Source organism: Gorilla gorilla, chromosome 5 (assembly GCF_029281585.2).
Source record: "Gorilla gorilla gorilla isolate KB3781 chromosome 5, NHGRI_mGorGor1-v2.1_pri, whole genome shotgun sequence".
In the NCBI taxonomy this organism is placed as follows: Eukaryota; Metazoa; Chordata; class Mammalia; order Primates; family Hominidae; genus Gorilla; species Gorilla gorilla.
This window is the reverse complement of record NC_073229.2, coordinates 52710064-52733200: the sequence shown is the minus strand read 5'-3', so window position 1 is coordinate 52733200 and position 23137 is coordinate 52710064. Positions and strand designations below refer to the sequence as shown.

The window sequence follows — 23137 nt, the reverse complement described above, 5'->3', positions numbered from 1 at the left end:
AACAAGCCTGACTGGTCTAATCAGCGACACCTTCCCCCAGTGACTGTGAGAGGGGAGAAGTCATCTCTTAAACACTGGCAATGCCCTGTGTGCCATGAAGGAAGGGTCTCCAGGTTGTAAGGAGAGTGAACAAGAAAATGTGGCAGGCATTTGGTGGAAGCCCTGGCAAGATGAATACCAATAATATCACTGCTATTATTTCAGTTTAAACTTCAAATGGTTTTACAGTTTGTAGGCATTCAACCCTATGGTTCTGATTCTGGATTTGTCAACCATCCATTGCCTTACACATAAGCTTTTTAATAAAAGTTTTTCATCTGCACAGCTTCTTGCATGCAAATCAATCAGCCAACAGTGAAAGTAACAGAGCAGACTAAAAATCGCTCAAGGTATCAGCCAAAAGCCATTTCCAGGTAAAGGGGGCACTCGGGCTCAGTCACAGAGAAATAAGGGACCCTGACACTGCACTGTGCCTACCCCAGGAGCCTGCACCAAGCAACGCATGCAGTATCTACTTCATTAAAATGGCAGCCAGCACAGGAAGATGTTTCTTATGTAAGAAAGAGGCAAACGCTGGCATGTTTTGTGTGAGAGGTGCAAAATATTCAAATGTAATATTGCTATCAATTCAAGCTCACAACCCACAGTCCTCTAATGCCAATTTTGTTTCAAACTAAAGACAGAATTTGGGATAAAATGGGAGAATTGTGTGCTTTATCAACCACCAGAGGCAAAATGTTAGTCATTCCAATTATGCTCTTTTACTACTGACAATGTCTAATTAGAGCAGAAATAAAGTAAGTCCCATGACCTCTCCTTTTTGAGAAGCACTGATGAAAATAATTCTCCCACAAGATTTTGAGATTCCTAAATTTATCCAGGAGGCTTCTGCTACTTTTGGGAAAGAAAGCTTAAGAGGGGGTTTGTCAGTTAAGTCAATATTGTGCACCTTTCAGTGATCAAAAGGTCAAAATTAAATGTTTCTGTAATTGCTTTAATTCTATTAATAACACTAAAAGTAATGGATTAGGAGTTACCCAAACATGCATATGCAATTCCATCTGCTTTTGATCTGGCATTTGACTGCATCATTTTTTCCAACTATACCAAGTATACCAGAAAGATCCACAGCTGCTGGGAGCAACTCCCCAAAAGGTGAGAACGATGGCAAAGAAAAATTTTTAAATGAAATAAGGACAGAAAAAGTAGTAGCAGGACACATGCAAAGATAAATGCACACAAATAAACAGAGGATGCAGAGGAAGCTGCACTGAGCTCAAACACAACTCAAGGAGAGCAGCTGCCAGGAAAGTGCCAACAGCCTTTGCTGGCCAGAGGATACAGCCAGCCTGCCAGCCATGGCCTCCTATGATATGACTGGGCCCTGAGGGGCAAATTCCATGTAACCTGAAAGTCTGGAGGAAGGGGAAATGCTGGGCAGAAAGCAAGTCTTTGAGGTCCTCCCTGTGCCAAACAAACCTTTCAGGATACCCATTTGGAAGGCCCTATTAAGCTATGGCATGAGTTTCCTAAGCAAACTTAGAGCTGTCCCTTCAGTTTCTCTCTTTTTTAACCCAACAGTTCTCTGGTTGATTATCACTTTCTCTTGATGAACCAACACCTACATTAACAAAAACTCACAGGATCTTTCTGTGGAGTAATTCTGGGGCAGAGTAGTAACCCAAAGAAGTTTAAAAGGATTCTCCAGGTTGTACATCTCAAGATGAGTGTGATAGAAAGAGCCAAGAAAGTCAGCTTATTCTTATTAAAATTCCAATCCAGAAAAACTATTTACTCTGAAGCAAATACTACTGTCTCTTTTATATCCAAGTTGTCTCCCAACAACCAGAATAAATTGTCCTTGATTTTATAAAAAGTATGCCATTAGGGCTAAAGAACTGTAAAAGTCTAAACCATCCAGCAAAGAAAAAAAAAACAAAAAAACAAAAAAACTTTTCTCTATTTCTTCTTTGCCAGAATGAAAGCAGCTCTCACAAAGCTGCCCTGCTAAAGGCAAGGTCATAATCACTACTGGCAAATTTCCTGCCTCATGTTAAAAATGGTCTAACCACATCTCTGCAGAAAGTTACACTCATAGTCACAGTATAGGGAGCATCTTACTTAGGTTTCAGTCATGCCAGACATGGTCTGGTAACTATCATACCCAAGTTTATTATATCTATGGTGACCACATCCATCACTGACACAGGCCACCACGATAAGCTCTTATTACTGTAGGCTTTTTGAGCCTGACAACTATCAGGGCAAGAACTATCAGTGATTCTCAAACTGGCTTCATTTTGGAATTACATGGGAGCTTAAAAATAACTAGTAGGGGCCGGGCGCGGTGGCTCACACCTGTAATCCTAGCACTTTGGAAGGCTGAGGAAGGCAGATCACGAGGTCATGAGATCGAGACCATCCTGGCTAACACAGTGAAACCCCGTCTCCACTAAAAATACAAAAAATTACCCGGGCGTGGTGGTGGGCACCTGTAGTCCCAGCTACTCGGGAGGCTGAGGCAAGAGAATGGCGTGAACCCAGGAGGCGGAGGTTGCAGTGAGCCGAGATTGCGCCACTGCACTCCAGCCTGGGCGACAGAGCAAGACTCCATCTCAAAAAAACAAACAAACAAAAAAACTAGTAGGAGGTCCAACCTCAGACTTGCCAAAGTAGCACCTCAGAGGGTAAGGTCTAGGAAACTCTTTTTTTTTTTTTTTTTGAGACGGAGTTTCGCTCTTGTTGCCCAGGCTGGGGTGCAATGGCATGATCTCAGCTCACCGCAACCTCCGCCTCCCAGGTTCAAGCGATCCTCCTGCCTCAGCCTCCCTAGTAGCTGGGATTACAGATATGTGCCACCACGCCTGGCTAATTTTGTATTTTTAGTAGAGACGGGGTTTCTTTATGTTGGTCAGGCTGTTCTTGAATTCCCAACCTCAGGTCATCTGCCCGCCTCGGCCTCCCAAAGTGCTGGGATTACAGGCGTGAGCTACCTCGCCTGGCAGGCCTAGGAAACTATTATTAAGTGCTGGTTAATACACTCACAATAAAAGAAAGGATTCTAAGGAGCAGCACAGACTCCTGATCATCTGGAATGTTTCCCTGTCACACCTTCCAAATCTCACTACAGGTGTTCACAATACCTCCAGAGTTTCCAAAATCCTATTACTACTAATCTGGACTGAGAAAATGGAGTGAGAGGAAATAGCCCAAATTTCCCCCAATGCTTTTGCACAAATTCTCCATTCCTACTCATCTTAAGACCCACTTCTGGCGGGCGCGGTGGCTTATGCCTGTAATCCCAGCAGTTTGGGAAGCCGAGGTGGGCAGATCACGAGGTCAGGAGATCGAGACCCCCTGGACAACACAGTGAAACCCTGTCTCCACCAAAAATACAAAAATTAGCTGGGTGTGGTGGTGCGTGCCTGTAATCCCACCTACTCAGGATGCTGAGGCAGGAGAATCGCTTAAACCTGGGAGGCAGAGGTTGTAGTGAGCCAAGATTGCACCACTGCACTCCAGCCTGGGTGACAGAGTGAGACTCCATCTCAAAACAAAAAAGAAAGAAAGAAACTTTTTCCTGACCTTTCTCCTCTTGGAACTATTTCAGGACCATCACCTCCTAGTGCTCAGATTACAGCCCAACTGCACACTTACCCCTTGTTGGCAGATACTGAAGTTAGGGACACCTGGCCTACAGCTATCTGCAGCAATGAAAGTACAGGCCCTAGAAAAACATACCATAACGGAAAGAAAGGAAAAACTAGGTCTGAGATTGAAAGGACACAGGAGAAGCATGAAAGCAAGTCCATCATGTGGAAGAAGAGTTAGACTTACTCTGTATTGTTCTGGAAAGCAGAACTCTGATCCAAAAAAAAATGGAAGGTTTAGGAAGATAGATGCCAATCAAACTCAACAAACCAAAACTCAATGGAATCCAAAAACAGGCTGCCAAGTAGTAATGAGTTCTGTTTGTTATTAGGGAAAACAAGCAAATAATTAAAATACGGGGTAGAGGGTCACCTTTCAAATGATAGAAAGATTCCTGCTCTATGTGGAAGGTTGGCCTAAATTGGTGGTTCTCAAACTAGCTTTTAGAATTACATGGGAACTAAAAAAAAAAAAAAAAAAAAAAAAAAGCTAAAATGCTAGTAGTAGGTTTACCCCAGATTTGTAGGCACCAACTTAAGCAATCAATCATAATCATCAAGAATGAGACAAACCAACGTCATGTGCCTTGTTGATGCAAAGCACTAAAAAGGACATACATAATACCACTTCCATGGCGCTCCTGCCAAAAATGTATACCCAGAATCTAATCGTAAGGAAATATCAAACAAAGCTAAACTGAAAGACAGTATACAAAACAACTGCCCTGTGCTCTTAAAAACCATCCATGTCATGAAAGGCTAAGAAAGGCCGAGGAACTGTTCCATATTATTAATATGTATGATCCTGGACTGGATTCTCGATCATAAAAAAATTGCTCTAAAGGGCATTTTTGAGACAACTGGTAAAATTTGAACATGGATTCCATATTAGATAATGGTATTGTATCAATATTGAATTTTCCAAATGTAATAAATGTATTGTGGCTTTATAAGCGAATGTCCTTGTTCTTAGGAGATTTAGGTCAAAGAACTAACTAATACCAAAATGGAAGTGTTTAGGATTAAAGGGTCATAATGTCCACAACTTAATATCAAATATTTCATCAGTGATAACAATTATTGCATACACACACACACACACACACAGAAAAAGCAAAGGTAGCAAAATGTTAACACTGGAGTATCAAGAAGAGTGTACCATAGTTCATGGCATTATTCTTAAAACTTTAAGTTACAAGTTTTTTTTTTTTAATAAGTTTTTTAGAAGCTTGCAGGTGATACTAATGCAACCAGAAAGGTTGATTATATTTGGAGGCAACTGGTCTAGATAAAATTCCAAGTCCCTTTCAGTTCTAAGACTGTGAAATCATTTTAAATGTACCAAAAAAATAGATCTGCCCTAATATTAATTTGATTGTTACTCATTTTATGACTCAGACTAAGGAAGAATTGTTAAGAGGGGGAAAATGAGCAATTTTCATGGTTCTGCCTTAGCTAAGGATAATTTACATTTGGCTGGTTTACACCAACTTGTTGAAAAAGGCCCCAAATGTCGAAAAAGAACATGAAAGCTCCTAAAAACTACTTCTGCTCCCAAAATAAGCCATCTGAGACTTCTTAATTTGTACAGGTGCCTGACAGAACTTAGCACTCAAAAGTACTTTAACAAAACAATTCCTAGACATAAGCCAGATCTATAAAAATCCACTGAATCAGGACAAAACCTAGGGAGATCAGATCAGTTTTTTTTTTCTTTTTTTTTTTTTTTTTGAGATGGAGTCTCCTCTGTCATCCAGGTTGGAGTGCAGTGGCGTAACCTTGGCTCACTGCAACTTCTGCCTCTCGGGTTCAAGTGATTCTCCTGCCTCAGCCTCCTGAGTACCTGGGATTACAGGCATGCACCACCACGCCTGGCTAATTTTTGTATTTTTAGTAGTCACGGGGTTTCACCATGTTGGCTAGGCTGGTCTCGAACTCCTGACCTCAAGTAATCTGCCGGCCTCAGCCTCCCAAAGTGCTGGGATTACAGGTGTGAGTCACCATACCTGGTCAAAGGAGGTTAGATTTGAATCAGCTCAAGAAGGGTTTGCATTCTCAGCACAACCCAAACAGCTTTACCTCTCTGTTTCTATTATTATTATTATTATTATTATTATTATTATTATTATTTTTGAGACAGGGTCTCACTCTGTTGCCCAGGTGACAGTGATCACTCCTCACTGCAGCCTCAACCTCCTGGGCTCAAACTATCCTCCCACCTCAGCCTCCCGAGAATTTGGGATACAGGCATGTACCACTATCCACTATGCTTGGCTAATTTTTTATTTTTTCTAGAGATGGGATCGCATTATGTTGCCCAGGCTGGTCCCAAATTCCTGGGCTCAAGCAATCTTCAGCCCCAGCCTCCTAAATTCTGGGATTACAAATGTGAGCCACTACACTGGCCAGCTTTCCTTTTTTTTTTTTTTTTTTTTTTTTTTTTTGAGTCTCACTCTGTTGCCCAGGCTGGAGTGCAGTGGCACAATCTCAGCTCACTGCAACCTCTGCCTCCTGGGTTCAAGTGATTCTCCTGCCTCAGCCTCCCGAGTAGCTGGGATTATAGGCACATGCCACCACATCCAGCTAATTTTTGTATTTTTAGTGGAGATGGGGTTTCGCCATGTTGGCCAGGCTGGTCTCGAATCCCTGACCTCAGGTAATCCAGCAGCCTCAGCCTCCCAAAGTGCTGGGATTATGCCTGTAATTCCAGCACCCGGCCTCAGCTTTACTCTTAATGTAGTTTGCATCAATTGGCCTTTCAGGGAAGAGGCAAAGGGAATTATTTCCAAAGAAAGAAGTATGTTCTTACTACATTTAAACTAATTTTATTTTATATGTGCAAAATTAAAGGATAGGAAAATGTACTTTCAAGAACCAAAGTCTTACCCTTTATCAAAGCTTTATAAGCTCACTAAATTAACCACTGTTGGGAAAACAATCACTTCAAGTTTCCTCCCCATAAAAGAAAACTCTGAATAGACTAACTGAATAATGTTTCATTAAGTGTCATCTACTAGTAACAAAAACAGATTCCAAAAATGCCTTTGCAGAAATACATTATATACACTTTAAAAAATTAGTATCTCAAATATTACTAGTTACCAGATATTTTTACTTTATGTATATTATCTTATTTAAACTCCAAAACAATCCAGCAAGGTAGATTATAGTGCCGCATTTTACAGAAGAGGAAACTGAGGCTCAGAGAAATTAAGTAACTTGCTTAAGTCAACAAAACTAATAAGTCGCATCCCAGAACTTAAACTCTGGTCTGACATGAAAGCCTATGACTTATGAGTTTTTCACTCTATCACTCTACTTCCAAAACAAAAAACAAAAAAACTAAGATAAGAGTATCTTCCTATTCTGAAGACTAGAAAACAGAATTTAAAGAGCAGGCCAATCACTGCACTTCAGCCTGGGCAACAGAGGGAGATCCTTTCTAAAATGAAAGAAAGAAAGGAAAGGGGAAGGGAAGGGGAGGGGAAGGGGAAGGGGAAGGGAAGGGGAAGGGGAAGGGGAAGGGGAAGGGAAGGGGAAGGGGAAGGGGAAGGGAAGGGGAAGGGGAAGGGAAGGGGAAGGGGAAGGGAAGGGGAAGGGGAAGGGAAGGGGAAGGGGAAGGGAAGGGGAAGGGGAAGGGGAAGGGGAAGGGGAAGGGAAGGGGAAGGGAGGGGAAGGGGAAGGGAAGGGGAAGGGGAAGCGAAGGGGAAGGGGAAGGGGAAGGGGAAGGGAAGGGGAAGGGGAAGGGAAGGGGAAGGGGAAGGGGAAGGGGAAGGGAAGGGGAAGGGAAGGGGAAGGGAAGGGGAAGGGAAGGGGAAGGGAAGGGGAAGGGGAAGGGGAAGGGGAAGGGAAGGGGAAGGGGAAGGGAAGGGGAAGGGGAAGGGAAGGGGAAGGGAAGGGGAAGGGGAAGGGGAAGGGAAGGGGAAGGGAAGGGGAAGGGAAGGGGAAGGGGAAGGGGAAGGGGAAGGGAAGGGGAAGGGGAAGGGAAGGGGAAGGGGAAGGGAAGGGGAAGGGAAGGGGAAGGGGAAGGGAAGGGGAAGGGGAAGGGAAGGGGAAGGGAAGGGGAAGGGAAGGGAAGGGGAAGGGAAGGGGAAGGGAAGGGGAAGGGAAGGGAAGGGGAAGGGGAAGGGGAAGGGGAAGGGGAAGGGAAGGGGAAGGGGGATGGAAGGGGAAGGGAAGGGGAAGGGAAGGGGAAGGGGAAGGGGAAGGGAAGGGGAAGGGAAAGGGAAAGGGAAAGGGAAGGAGAAAGGGAAGGGGAAGGGGAAGGGAAGGGGAAGGGGAAGGGGAAGGGGAAGGGGAAGGGAAGGGGAAGGGGAAGGGGAAGGGAAGGGGAAGGGGAAGGGGAAGGGAAGGGGAAGGGGAAGGGAAGGGGAAGGGCAAGGGGAAGGGGAAGGGAGGGGGAAGGGGAAGGGAAGGGGAAGGGCAAGGGGAAGGGGAAGGGAGGGGGAAGGGAGGCGGAAGGGAGGGGGAAGGGAGGGGGAAGGGAGGGGGAAGGGAGGGGGAAGGGAAGGGGAAGGGAAGGGGAAGGGAGGGGGAAGGGAAGGGGAAGGGGAAGGGAAGGGGAAGGGGAAGGTAGGCGAAGCGGAAGGGGAAGGGAAGGGGAAGGGAAGTGGAAGGGGAAGGGAAGTGGAAGGGGAAGGGAAGGGGAAGGGAGGCGAAGCGGAAAGGGAAGGGAAGTGGAAGGGGAAGGGACGGGGAAGGGGAAGGGACGGGGAAGGGGAAAAGAAGGGGAAGTGAGGGGGAAGGGGAAGGGAAGGGGAGGGCAAGGGGAAGGGGAAGGGAAGGGGAAGGAGGTAAGAAAGAGTAAGCCAAAACAAAGCTGATGTGCTCCACTACCTGAGGTCAAATTGCTTCTCTACCATTAAGACCCAACAGCTGAACAAAATCTCCCACAGGGCCTTCCTAGGTCCAGCCCATAGGGGGCTTCCTTTGCTAAATCACTATTTCTCAAAAGCATGAAATATCTGCCTTGTGTTTGGAAACATACAGAAGTACCTTATGTTTCTCTTCCCCAAGGCAGCTGTTTTCAGAACAAGTAAAAGGTAGCTAATGTGGATAATGCAGTGTCTCGAGCACACTCCAGACTGTTGCCAAAAAGCAAACTTCATCTGAATAAAATCTTTGACCAAAACCAGCGGGTGAGAGCACCAAGGAAAGAGGCTAACACCATCACCCAATGAACAAGCTCTGCTGCTCAGATGTGGTAAAGGCTGAGGGGCAGACAGGGCTGGCCTGTTAATCACCAGGCCCATCAGACTACTCTTTGTCCCAGCCTCACAGGGAGGGAGACTAAGGCTCCCTTGGTCCTGCAACATTGTTTCCTATTTCAGAACGCTTCCTGGGTCAAGAGTGATCAAGCAGAGAGAAGCTAATGGCTGGAGATATTGGGTCGTGGTTTTAAAGCATCAGGCAGAGATGCACAAACTCCAGGAGATGAGAGAAGAGTCATGCAACAGCTTTTAAAGGAATAAAATGGATCACCCATGTCCTTTCCTCCACATCTCCACCATTAGCTATTGAAACCTGAAAATCAGATTCCATTTCAAAAGACAAATAGAAAGTAGGTTAAAAATATTTTTTAATTCCAGGAGGTACAACTTAATCATTTTTTCTATGCTTATTTAAAAAGTAAGATAATTTGACATCTCTTAACTACATTTAAAAAATTTTAAGAATCAAAATTGTAAATTAAGTATGTAATATGGTCCTTTCTATTTCCCCATTCCTGCCATTTCAAATATTCCAGAAAAAACCACCCACCATTTCCCAAATTAGTATGGGTTTTAAAAATAAAGCCAAAACCTACTGCAGCTGCATTTTCCCATTCCCAGACAAGCCAAAAGCAGATGGACTGAAGCAGACAACAGTCAGCGTGATGAGGAGGACCCTGAGTGGACAAGAGTAGAAGCGGAGAGGACCAAAGAAGAGGTACAGCTTGGAGAAATGATGCAGAGAATTCCTGGCAGCAAAGTACACACCTTGGCATTGATATAAGGGTCAAAGGGGCCGTACTTTTTGAGTTCTTTGATCTCAAGAGCATTCTACAAAAAGGAGAGGAAAAGAAAAAGTGATGACAAAATGGATGAAATATATCAAAGCAATACACAGCCCTGAGGGAACCCAACCCTAGAACAACTTGAATCTGCCCTCTGGATGCCTCAAAGGGAAGTTAATAAGAAAGACAACCTCCAGGGCACCTTACTCTTACCCCCCTTTAATCTAAGCATCCTACTGGAACCATATTAATGGTTTTAAAATGAATCAATATAGTACTTGTAACCACTAGCTAGATCCATTAAAGTCTTCAAGCTACTGCAGACATCTTGCCCACCTTCTGCCCACCACCTGCCTACCAGATACTCAAAGCACTGGGCTGGGGTCCCACTTATCAACTGATACTCCAAGCAGGAGGCAGCTGTGAGCAGGTTAAGCTAGCACACTCAAGTAGCTCAAAAATCCAAGCAGCTGTGTTTCAAGGCAAACGTGAGCAAAGAGGATTAGAAATGGTTGCTGAAAATTTCTTAAATGAGAAGGACTTTAATGGATGACCAGTCTTTCCAACATTGAAGAATATTAGTTACAAGCAAATTTCATTATGCATTTCCTCCAGAGAAGAGAAATGACCACTTTAGCTAGGAGGAGTAAAATTGCACTTAGATTCTAAAGAGGTAATTCTAAACAGATACTTTTCATTCCCAAATGTTATAAATAAACATCCTCACTGATGATTTTAAATGTCCGTTGTTCACCTACCCAGAAAATACAGCCCAAAAGGGGAAAGGAAGGCTGATTAACAGCTATATACACACAATCTCCAAATCAAGAGATTTGGGAGCACTGTTTTAATTTTCTCATGTCTCAGAATGAAGCTGCCCCTCTCAGAATCAAAGTCATGCTTTTAACAGCTAACTGAGAACTGCATGAGTCTCCTGACAGATGGACTTGCCAGGATAATTTCCTATTTTTTGAGGGAAAACTTTGATCTAATCCTACAGGTAATTTAACAATCCCCTCTCGGCAAAGTCATTAGAAAAACAGTCCTAAGCTTACTGAGAAACATCAATATCTCCCTCCTTCTAGGAACTGAGAAAAGTATCTGCTTCAGTTCAGAGCAGAGAGAGGAAAGGGGAGAATGGCTTATCATATAAGGAATGCCCGTCTCCTCTCAAACTTGCACACAACTTCCAATCCAAATGACAGGGAGTTGTATTTGTAAGAGGCTTGTTTAAAACTTGCATAATCCAAGTACAATTTTTTCCAAAGATATAAATGTAAAGAACAGGTATATTCTCAGAGTAACTAAATCCATGGCCATTATAAGGTTATTTTTGCTCAAATCCTGCCTTTTTCATTTTCTAAGAATCATCTCTGCTTTTTCAAAGCATGCTTACTCGGAGGACATCATGGAAATGATCTTCATTCCACTGAATCACCTCTGACCTCCCCTCACATGTTCCTGATTTGTGAGTTCATTTTTTGGCACTAGCATGAGTACTTATACTGCTGCAAGTTCTGATGTATGTAAAACAACAGCATGGTTTACACAGTACTGACAAACACTGGGAAAGTTACATTGCCATGTCATTGGCATAAACAGAATTTACTTTTACTTTTGAGACAGGGTCTCACTCTGTCACCTAGGCTGCAGTGCAGTGGCATGATCATGGCTCACTGCACCCTCAAACTCCTGGGCTTAAGTGATCCCCCGTCTCAGCCTCCTGAGTAGCTGGGACTACCGGTGTGTGCCACCACATCCGGCCTTTTTTTTTTTTTTAATTTTTTATAGAGATGGGGCCTGGGGGGTTGGGGCTCCTCACTGTGTTGCTCAGGCTGGTCTCAAACTCCTGGCCTCCTGGCCTCAAGCAATTCTCCTGCCTCAGCCTTCCAAAGTGCTGGGATTACAAGCATGAGTCACCACACCCAGCCCACAGTTAATTAAGCTCACCAGCTTGAAACTGACTCCATGCAATTTTGTAGGGTTTGCATTATTTTAAATTTTGCACATAAAGTGAATACAGTTGGCCCTCCATATCCACAGGTTTCCATCCATGGTTAGTTAAATCTGCACATGCGGAACCCACAGACAGAGACAGCTAATGTTACTTTGCCGTTTTTACATAAGGGACTTGAGCATCCTTGGATTTTGGTATCTATGGGGAGGTCCTGGAAACGAAGGGCTGACTGTGTATACATTTTTATTCTAGTACTATTCCAAATATGCATGAGTCAAATGCATATAAAATACATCCTCATAGTATAAGATCTACTAAGAAGAGTAGAACTGGGAAGAGGGGAATCACATTTAGGGTATGGAAGAGGTGGTTCCATGCTAAGGAACTGATTATCAAAAAGAAAAAAAAGGAAGAGCTGGTTCTCTGAGATTTGAACTATGGGGCTAAGATGGTGATGGGGTTGCCACATCCGGCTATAGCTGAATGGAGGAAGGAAAGCCTCCCTTCCTTCCGACCTGTTCATTGACTCTGGTGTGTGAAGGCCCTTGATGGATGAGCAACCGCACTATCTGGGCATCTCCTTTCCAGGCTGCCAAATGCAGAGGGTAGCAGCCTTTTGAGTCAGCCACGTTGGTCAGCGCATCGTTCCTCAGAAGAACCTCGACCACATCCCTAGAAGGCAAAAATCAATCATGAGTTGGTAGAACTCAGAAGTCTTTCCAGCTAACAGCTCTTTACACCTATATGGCACAAAGCCCTTTCACAGATATCTCATTTGGCTCCTATGTCTCTACCTGAGCTCACCACCCCAGCTTTTCCTTTTATTCCATGAGCTACTTGTACAGCTGCTGATACGCAGCAGAACCACCTTGAGCCATGCTATGCTGACTCATCACCTCTCTGTTTAGGCTTTCTTGGTAATCCGTCTGTTTTCTACTACTTTGAAAATGTCTGGACTCTTTGTCCAAACCTGTTTCCTTGTTTATGATGTTTAAACAGCATTCAAGTGTTGAATTTACATAAAAGTAATCACAGAAGACAAATATTATTATTCACCACATTATTCAGAGCATTTAGTGATGTAGGAGCTGAAAGCAGAGAGACCAAGCAGAACAAAAGTTATTGCAGGCTGGGCAGAGTGGCTCACGCCTGTAATCCCAGCACTTTAGAAGGCTGAGGAGGGTGGATCACCTGAGGTCAGGAGTTCAAGACCAGCCTGGCCAACATGGCGAAACCCCGTCTCTGCTAAAAATACAAAAATTAGCTGGGTGTGGTGGTGGGCACCTATAATTCCAGCTACTTGGGAGGGTGAAGCAGGGAGAATTGCTTGAACCCAGGAGGCAGAGGTTGTAGTGAGCTGAGATTGCGCCATCGCACTCTAGCCTGGGTGACAGAGCGAGACTCTCTCTCAAAATAAATAAATAAATAAATAAATAAATAGTTATTGCAAAAGTAAGCCAGACACATATGGTATCATTTGATATCCCCAGAAAGAGGAACTTGCTTTTTTCCTGGTGACAGCACTAATTAAACACATACCAGTATATAATTATCTCTATGAATGTGAGGTCAAAGAAAATCCCCACTGTAAATAAAAATAGCATCTGGAAATGAACTTGGCTAACAAACTATAGTCATTTAAGTTCAAGATTCACTTTAATTCAGATTACCCCACTATATATGGGAACAGTGTTCTCTATAGATTTCTTTTTAGCTATATCTAAGACGGCTACAGAAAAGACTTAATGATCATATTCAGTATATTTTAGAAATGTTTAATGTTGAAGGAAACAACCACTGCCTCTTTTTGGTATGTTGGAGTCAATTAGGGTGGGTCAAATATTGGACAAGTGACACAAAATACTCTAAGGTAGTGAGGGCTCTGGAGCTCCTTGCTCAGCAAAATCTAAAATGGTTCCAATAATCTCTCATAAAAACTACACTGCTGGCCGGGCGCAGTGGCTCATGCCTGTAATCCCAGCACTTTGGGAGGCTGAGGCAGGTGGATCACCTGAGGTCAGGAGTTTGAGACCAGTCTGACCAACATGGTGAAACCCCGTCTCTACTAAAAATACAAAAATTAGCTGGGTGTGGTGGCGGGCGCCTGTAATCCCAGCTACTCAGGAAGCTGAGGCAGGAGAATTGCTTGAACCCGGGAGGTGGAGGTTGCAGTGAGCCAAGATCATGCCACTGCACTCCAGCCTGGGCAACAAGAATGAAACTCCATCTCAAAAACAAAAACAAAAACAAAAAAACGACACTGCTGCTACTTATTGCCTATAGTACTTGTTTTCCTTTAACACCTTCTATTCTGTTACACTCTGGTTTACATTCTTCGACATCCTGGCAAACCCACTCACTGTGCTCCCCGACAATGCCTGCCCCTTTGCTGGGCAACCTGAAAGGCAGTGCCCAATCACTTAAGCCTATGCCTTCTCTCTCAAATTCTCCCCAAAGCATGCCTCCTCCAGAGAACGTTCCACACAAATCCCACCCAGTTCCTAATAATTTCTCTATACTCAGGAGAATTACACAGGCCATTTAATGTATTTTTTTCCCCTTAAAAGGGGTTCTTGTGTACAGGGCTAATTTTATGAGGAAAGAATGGCAGGCAAGAAGAGAGAGTAAATAAATAACTATTGAAACAGAAGACAGCTTTCTCATGACCACTTAATCTATTTTCAGTTTATTGAGCAGTTAGTTACCTAATAGATTCCAGCCACTTTATGTTCTGGCTGCCCCAAATTTGATCATCATACCTAGAACATTATGTAGCACTGGAACATTCCAGAGGGAAAAAGAACAAGCAGAAGAAAAGGTAAAACTTAACTCTTGGCTGAAGATTTTTTGGTGGGTAGGGTGGGGAAGGATGTTTAAATTATACACGAAAGAAAGACACAGAAATGCTGAATGAACTGAACTTAGGTTTGTTTTTCTCTGTTTCTCAGTGCCACCGCTTAGCAAACCTTTGTTTTGTTTTTGTTTTTTAGAGATAGGGTCGCTCTGTCACCCAGGCTGGAATGCAATGGCACAATCATAGCTCTCTGCAGCCTCAAACTCCTGGGCTTAAGCAATCCTCCTGCCTTAGCCTCCTGAGTAGCTAGGACTTCAGGCATGCTACCATGCCTGGTTAATTAAAAAAAAAAATTTTTTTTTTGTGGAGATGGAGGCTTGCTTTGTTGCCCAGGCTGCTCTCAAACTCAGCTTCATGTGATCCTCCCACCTCGGCCTCCCAAAGTGCTGGGATTACAGGCATGAACCACTAAGCTCAGCCAGCAAACTTTTCTAGGAAATGAAAAGGCAACGTGAAGGCCTGGGTTCTGAAGGGTGAAGGCAGGGATGTAGTACATTGATACTTACTTATGACCATTCAAAGCAGCATGGTGCAGGGGTGTGTAGCCAGTGCTGTCAACACAGTTCACATTTGGCCCTCTCCACATGCTATCAGGGAAAAAAAAAGAGAGAGAGACATAGATTTCACAGACCGATGTCACAAACCAAAGTTAGAGATAGCTAGCTAATTAGTAAAGATTTCTGTGTGGTGTTCAACCAGACCAGTTACTTCCAAATGACTCCTGATAACACACAGCAGCTATACACTGCAGAGATGCATAGCACTGAGGGTACACTGCAATGGTTTGCTGAACAGAGTCAAGTGTCAAGACAACATTGTCATCGCTTAAGGGTCTGTTCTTCTACTACTCCCAGGATTGCAAAAACAGCTCATTGAAAGGTCATCAAAGACAGAACCAAACCTCTCTGCCAGTCACAGGTATTGACCACTCACTCCTGTACTGGTGACTGAAGGTTTGAGAGAGACCTCAACACAGATCAGATAATCAAGACGAGCCAACGAACAAGGATAAAGGTCAAAAAAGCACCAGGAGACGTGTCTTAAGATGCAAGAGACGATTTTGCCTTTCCTTTGTAAAGATGTCTTATTAATTAAAAAAAAAAATCTATAATTGGAGTGTCTTATCTGACTTAAAAATACCATAGGAGGGAAGCTGAAATGTTACCTTACTTAATCTTCAAAGCCTTTGTTCTTATTTCTGTTTCTGCATTGGCCTTACTGCATTGACCAGAGCTTCTAAAATAATATCAAATAATCCTAAAAGCCTTAGTTCTTATTTCTGTTTCTGCAAACTTCACTGCATTGGCTAGAGCTTCTAAAATAATATCAAGTAGCAGAGGGCAAACTTGTTTTGTTCCTGCTTCTAATGAGAATGCCTCTAATGGTTTGAGGTAGATACTCTGTAACTTGTAAAGGAAGTATCCTATTTTTTTTCCCCCAAAAAGTGTTATTAGAAATAGTTGGTTAAATATATTTTCTGCATCTATGGAGATAATAGTTTTTCACATTTTACAACCTAATATGTTATCAATAGGTTTCTTAATATTAAGCCATTCTTGGAGTAAACTTAATTGGCCATTTCCATTATGACCTTATTGGTAAATTCTACTTGAGAGCATCTACTTGAGAGTAGATTATTTAGGATCTATATTCATAATTGAGACTGATTTAAAGTTCTTGCTTTTTGTGCTACTGTTACTGGATGGTATCAGTGTTAGGTTAAAGTCACAGGTCAGCTGGAGAGCTGTCTACTCATTTCCATATTGAAGAATCAATGACACAGGCCAGGTGCGATGGCTCATGCTTATAATCCCAGCACTTTGGGAAGCTGAGGCGGGCCAATCAGTTGAGGCCAGAAGTTTGACACCAGCCTGCTCAACATGGTGAAACCCTCTACTAAAAACACAAAAATTAGCTAGTTGTGGTGGTGTGCACCTATAATCCCAGCTACTCGGGAGGCTGAGGCAGAAGAATTGCTTGAATCCAGGAGTCAGAGGTTGCAGGGAGCCATGATCACACCACTGCACTCCAGCCTGAGAGACAGAGAGAAACTCCATCTCAAAAAAAAAAAAAAAAAAGACAATGACAGACCACTAAAATTATAAAGAATCACCAGTAAAGCCATCTGAGCCCAGAGCCTTTATGCTCAGTGTTGGAAACAATATTATTTATAAAATTTTGGCTGGGTACGGTGGCTCACACCTGTAATCCCAGCATTTTGGGAGGCCAAGGCGAGTGGATCACCTGAAGTCAGAAGTTTGAGACCAGCCTGACCAACATAGGGAAACCTGTCTCTACTAAAAATACAAAAATTAGCCGGGCATGGTGGCGGGCACCTGTAGTCCTAGCTACTCAGGAGGCTGAGACAGGAGAATTGCTTGAACCTGGAATGCGGAGGCTGCAGTGAGCCAAGATTGTACCACTACACTCCAGCCTAGGCGACAGAGTGAGACTCGGTCTCAAAATAAATAAATAATAAAATAAAATTTTAGCAATAGGCATCAACAGACAAATTATTATAACTACAGTACAGACACAGAGTAGAATATCATATACCAGTTACATTGCTATGTAATAAGACAGAAAAAAGATTATAATGTTAAGGAGAAGAAAGAAACAAAATTGTAAATACTATATAGTCATAGCTCAGAAAGGATGAAATTTATCAGGAGAGTAGATTAAGTGCACAAGTTTACTCTACCTCCTGTCTAAAGTTCCCTGAAGTGACAGAAAAGATAACCCACCCTACACAGATAGAGAGCTATAGACAGATAAACAGATTCACACCAAGAAAATTTTAAAAGACACCATCAAGTAAGCAGCAATGCTGAGGAATTACTAAAAAGCAGAAAGTAGACAAGGTCAGATCTACAGAGACACAGTCTAGAAGAATGCAAATTAAAACATTCATTGACAAAAATGAACATAATGATATTATCAAGTGTTTCTAAATATTAGGAAAACAAGCACTCTTAAACACCACTGGTATGAGTTTAAACTGGTAAATTCCTTTGGGAAGACAATTTGGCACCATCGATCAAAACCAAAAATAGGATTCACTTTGAGCCAGCAATTCCACTTCCAGGCAATTACTCAACAGAAATACTTGTACATGTGCACAACGACACATGCTGGTACAGGACTGCTTCATTATAAGAGTTAAAAACTAAAAACTTAATGTCTATCCATAGGCAAGCAGTAAAATATTAGGTATACTCCTAAAATACAATACTACGTAACCATCAACGACAACAGTAATAACAAAGGAAAGAAAACAAATTGGACCTTTAAGTCCTGACATGGAAAGATTTCCCAAGACATACCATGTTATAAGAAAGCGACGAAAGAAGGCATTGTATAACACACCGCTGCAAATGGATGGTGACTGGAAGAGCACTCACCAAATGCTGACTGTGCTCACCTCTGGGGAAGAAAATCTCTGTGTTAGGGAGCACTGCAGATGATGAAGAGAGACTTTCCTATTGCGTTCTGTATTCTACCACAGTTTAAAACACTTAACAGTGAGAATCTATTCACATAGTGCTTTTATAATAATAATATTGTAAAAGAAAGGGGGAATCATCTATGCGCAAGGAAAAGAAGACAAAAAAAGTCAAAATGTTAATAAAACACAGCTGTATATGGGTGACAAGCCACTTTAATGAGCATGTAGATATTAGGTTTAGAATCGTAAGATAAATTTTAAGTAGAAAAAGTGGGATTCTGTACAGCAAAGGAAACCGCCAGCACAGTAAAAAGACCACTTATGGAATAGGAGGAAATATTTGCAAACCATACATCTGCTAAGAGATTAATATCCAAAATACATAAAGAACTCAAAACAACTCAATAGCAAGAAAGCAAATAACCTGATTGGAAACATTGGGCAAAAGATCTGAAAAGACATTTCTCAAAAGAAGACATACAAATGGCCAATAGGTATATGAAAAAATGCTCAACATACCAGTCATTAGAGAAATGCAAATTAAAACCAAAATGATATATCACCTCACACCTATTAGAATGGCTATTACCGAAAAGACAAAAGGTAAGTGTTAGCGAGGATGTAGAGAAAAGAGCACCTTGCACACTGTTGGTAAAAACAAAAATTAGTACAGCCATTTACAGAAAACAGTACGAAGTTCCTCAGAAAATTAAAAATATAACTACCATATGAACCAGCAATTGTACTACTGGGTATATCCAAACGGAATAAAATCAGTATATGGAAGAAATATCCGCACTTCCATGCTCATTGCAGCATTACTCACAGTAGCTGAGATATGGAATCAACCTACCTGTCCATCAATGGACAAATGAATAAAGAAGATGTGGTATATATAAACAATGACATACTTTCCTTAGGAAAGGAAGGAAAATCCTGTCATTTGTAATAACATTTATCAACCTAGAGGACATTATGGTAATAAAATAAGCCAGGCACAAAAAGACAAATACTGTATGATTTCACTTACATATGGAATCTAAAAATGTTGAACTCACAGAAGCAGAGCATAGAATGGTGGTTACCAGGAGCTGGAGGGGGTGATGTTGGGGAGATGTTGGTCAAAGGAACAAAATTTCAGTCAGGAGGGATAAATTCAAGAGATTTACTGTACAATAAGGCAATTATACTTAATAACAACGTATTATAATCTTAAAAATCGGAGCCGGGTGTGGTGGCTCATGCCTGTAATCTCAGTACCTTGGGAGGCTGAGGCAGGCGGATCACCTGTGGTCAGGAGTTCGAGACCAGCCCGGCCAACAAGGCGAAACCCCGCCTCTACTAAAAATACAAAAATTAGCTGGGTGTGGTAGCACATGCCTGTAATCCCAGCTACTCGGGAGGCTGAGGCAGGAGAACTGCTTGAACCTGGGAGGCAGAGGTTGCAGTGAGCCGAGATCGTGCCATTGTGCTCCAGCCTGGGCGACAGAGCAAGATCCCATCTCAAAAGAAAAAAAAAAAAGAAAGAAGGAAAGAAAGAAAAAAAGCACTAAGAGCGTTGGTGTTTTTGTTTGTTTGTTTTGTTTTGTTTTGTTTTTGAGACAGAGTCTCGCTCTGTCACCCAGGCTGGAGTGCAATGGTGGGATCTCGGCTCACTGCAACCTCTGCCTCCCGGGTTCAAGCGATTCTCCTGCCTCAGCCTCCTGAGTAGCTGGGACTACAGGCGCATGCCACCATGCCTGGCTAATTTTTTTTGTATTTTTAGTAGAGATGGGGTTCCACCATGTTAGCCAGGATGGTCTTGATCTCCTGACCTGGTGATTCGCCTGCCTTGGCCTCCCAAAGTGCTGGGATTACAGGCATGAGCCCCAGCGCCTGGCCAAGAGTTGGTTTTTAAGTGTTCTCACCATAAAAATGATATGTGAGGTAATATATATGTTAATTAGCTCAATCTAGCCACTCTATAATGTATAGCTATTTTAAAACATCATAATGTATACAACAAATATATAAAGTTTTTGTCAATTAAAAATAAATCTTTAAAAAGCAAGATACATCTATTTTGATATCTAGGCTATTTGTTCATTGCCAACTAAGGATGGTGAAGACAAGGTGAGGAGCCTGAGGGACATCGTGATACCCCATCCTCCACTAAGCCTGAACTTCTACAGCACTTTCTAAACAAGGAGCTAAATGCAATTAAATCTCTTTAACACATTTGTACAATGACCTCATTTTCCAAACCAAAAAGTATATGACTATGCCTGACAATGGATCAGGGTGATGGCAAGTGACATGGATCTGGAAAATCTGTGAGGTACCATTGTCACACTTATTTTCAAATTGCCACACAAGAGAAAATATCATCATTATAGCACAGGTGACACTAAGAATCTAAAAACAAATTATTTGCCCCAAATCACATACGAAATCAGTGGCAGATCAAAAACTCTCTTTGATGGAGCTCATGGCATTTGGCCAAACAAGGACTGTCTGATCTAACTGGAACAACAACATGAAGTGAATATGTAGTGGACATAATTCAGCAGCAATGCGATGACTAGAATAATTAAGAAGAGCTGCGAAAGAGGAAATACCAAGGCTGGTTAAAGCGGCTGAGTGCGGGCCTATCAGCGACCAATTTAGTTCTATTAGAACTCAACTATCTCAGCCCTCTCAGTTCGTGTCCCCAAGGAACCCTGAAACTAAGATTTAAACTGCCTTTGATCTTAACAAAAAGGCAGGATGAAGCAAGCCTTTCATCGTTTTCTAACTTTTGCCTCCGTGACTGGTTTAAAGGTGATTAAGTTTGGACATCCTATGTCAGCACTAAAACTCCCTCAAAACAATTAGAAAAGAAAAGGAAAAAAGATAGTGACTTCACTGCAAAAAGCAGCAACGTTTCCAACCAGAGGCCTTTTTTCCTTCTTTTTCTCTACCTTCTCCTCCAAAAGCCCATGTAGAAGTTTTGGGGACTGGGGAACACATTAAACAAAATCTAAACGAAACTGGAGAACTATAATCTCCTTGTTTGGTATTTCAGCTTCAGACAGGATGGTAGTAACATCCCCCTCCACCCAAGTTTCTTCCTTTTTGGCAGCTCAAGAAAAGAGTTACTTACAATCTAGGTCTTCCTCCCTATCACAGCTGTCCTATTAGGTTTTCTAAAACTGTAAGCACAAAAGGGCTGCTCACCGACAAACAAAAGCAGCATATAATGCATCAAGAACCAGAGAAAACAACCTTAAACACAGCCTAGGAGATTCCTAAGCAAAGTTTAACCTGTAAAGATTGTGCAGAAATGCAATAGCTGCCCTTGACTTGCAAGACAAATGCTCAGACTGATCTTAATGGGTCCTGGAGCAGTCACAGCAATCCTGCGTGATGAAGCTATGGAACCTAAGTTAGGAGCTTGGGCTCTGCGGTTAGCCAAATTGACTTCAAAACTCGCCTCCGCCACTTGTCATTTTTTGACCTTGGACAATTCACTTGATTTTCCACACTACTGTCTCTGCATTTGTAAAGTCTACCATGATGGGCTCCCCAGGACTTAAATCATTCATGGAAATTTCTAGAAGCTTGAGCAAGTATAACAGTATTGAGAGGCCTAGCATGTCAAAAAAGCTTACCTGCTTTCACATGATGCTGAAGCACAGCAAGCCTTGCCCTATGCACCTCGGCGGCACCTATGTTTTGGGATGGCATCTAAAGCACTGTGGAGGGCATGGAAGAATATGACTGGTGAGGCCCTGTGGCTTTTGAATCCCCCCTCAAAGGCCTCTCTCCATTCCTTTAAAAACTGACTGCATGTGTAGACATGCCGGGCACTGTGCTGGATTTGGAGGTTTTGATGAATAGAAACAGCCCACTCTATTTGGTGAAGGAGCCAAATGAGGTCCTGTTTATGGAGCTACTCACGCATGTACTCAGCAGACACGTGAAGTGCGCCTTCTAGGGGCTGAAGATGCAGATGGAAAAAGACAAAGTCTGCCCTCATGGAGCTTGATTTCTAGGAGGAGGGAGAGAGTGAGCGAATAAGCAAACAAATAGATCCTATGATGCCTATGTGGTGATAAGGGCCAAAAGTGAGCAAAGGAAGCAGAGGCAGCAAAGGAAGGGGATAAAAAGGAAATGAGTGATATTTGAGATAAGGTCATCAGAAAAGACCTCTCTAAGAAGGTGATCTTTGAGAAGATATCTGAATAAAGTAAAGAGCTGTGAGGGGGTCTGAGGTAGACAGGCAGAGTAGCATCAAACACAGGAGCCCTGGGAAGGAGCATGCCTGACCTGTGGCTGGAGAGGGGAGTAGCAGGGAGCTCTGCCCACAGAGATGCCAGAGGACATTACAAAGGACATCGAGGTGAGTTCAGTTCCACAGGCATCCGCTGAGCACCTACTAGTGTTCACTGCCAGGGGTAGAAAACAGAGGAGGACATAAAGTCCACACTTGAAGGAAAGGGGAGCACTTTCAAAACAAGGGGAGGCACAGGCTCTAAAGGCTAAACTGAGGTGATCAGAAACTAAGTCTCTTAACAGAGAATCAGGGTTCCTCCTATCTGATTTCAAAAATCCATCAACACTCATAGCTAAATTTACTTACCACTCTTCAGACCTAGCAAAACTCAAGCGAAAACTTGAGGTAAAATTGCTTAAAGTCTCTGTGAAATCAAATAAGAATCGCAAAAGCAAGACAAATGGGATATTTATTCTGTCAAGCACAGAAAGTGGCCCAACTCAAATGTCCCCTGATCCTCAACATCTTTCCTGATTGCACTGGCTACTATTAATTTCACCCTTCTCAGATATTCCAGATCATCCACTGCATCTTCACCACAATATTTATCCTATCTGATCCTGAGCCGCAGTGAATTATTTATCCTGCTCATTCATACCATATATTATAAGTCTTTTAGGGAAATCCCTCATGTTTCCAAGAACAGAGTACTATGTAAGGAATTGGCCCAGGGCCACCAGGGTGCAACTTCTAACATTCAGTTTTCAGCAATCTGCTCATTCCCTCTTACCAGATCAGATTCTTGCCAACCCTGAACCAACATTACCCCAGTATGACATAGTCTCTATGCAGTATAACAAACCTACTACATTTACATCCATTAAGAATGGCAACAATCTCTTGATGGGACATACAAGAACACTGCATCTGAGATGACTGTACATAAAACACAGCGACAGAAGAACCATAAGTTAGAACCAAAGTGCTCAGGCCACTTTCATG

At 42.6% G+C, this 23137-nt stretch overlaps 1 protein-coding gene across 15 annotated transcripts in view; it reads right to left on the bottom strand.

Moving 5' to 3' along the window:
• Positions 1-23137, bottom strand: part of ANKS1A (ankyrin repeat and sterile alpha motif domain containing 1A) — a 215469-nt gene that overhangs the window by 118313 nt on the left and 74019 nt on the right. For 12 of the 15 annotated variants that reach the window (XM_055390220.2, XM_055390222.2, XM_055390226.2 and 9 more), the window contains exons 2-4: positions 14963-15043; positions 12118-12274; positions 9629-9691 (exon numbers count right to left, since the gene is read on the bottom strand). In XM_055390220.2, the coding sequence (XP_055246195.1) occupies positions 9629-9691; positions 12118-12274; positions 14963-15043 (301 nt within the window). The remainder of the gene's footprint in view (positions 1-9628; positions 9692-12117; positions 12275-14962; positions 15044-23137) is intronic. The other 3 variants (XM_031011972.3, XM_055390223.2, XM_055390233.2) reach the window with 1 other exon arrangement.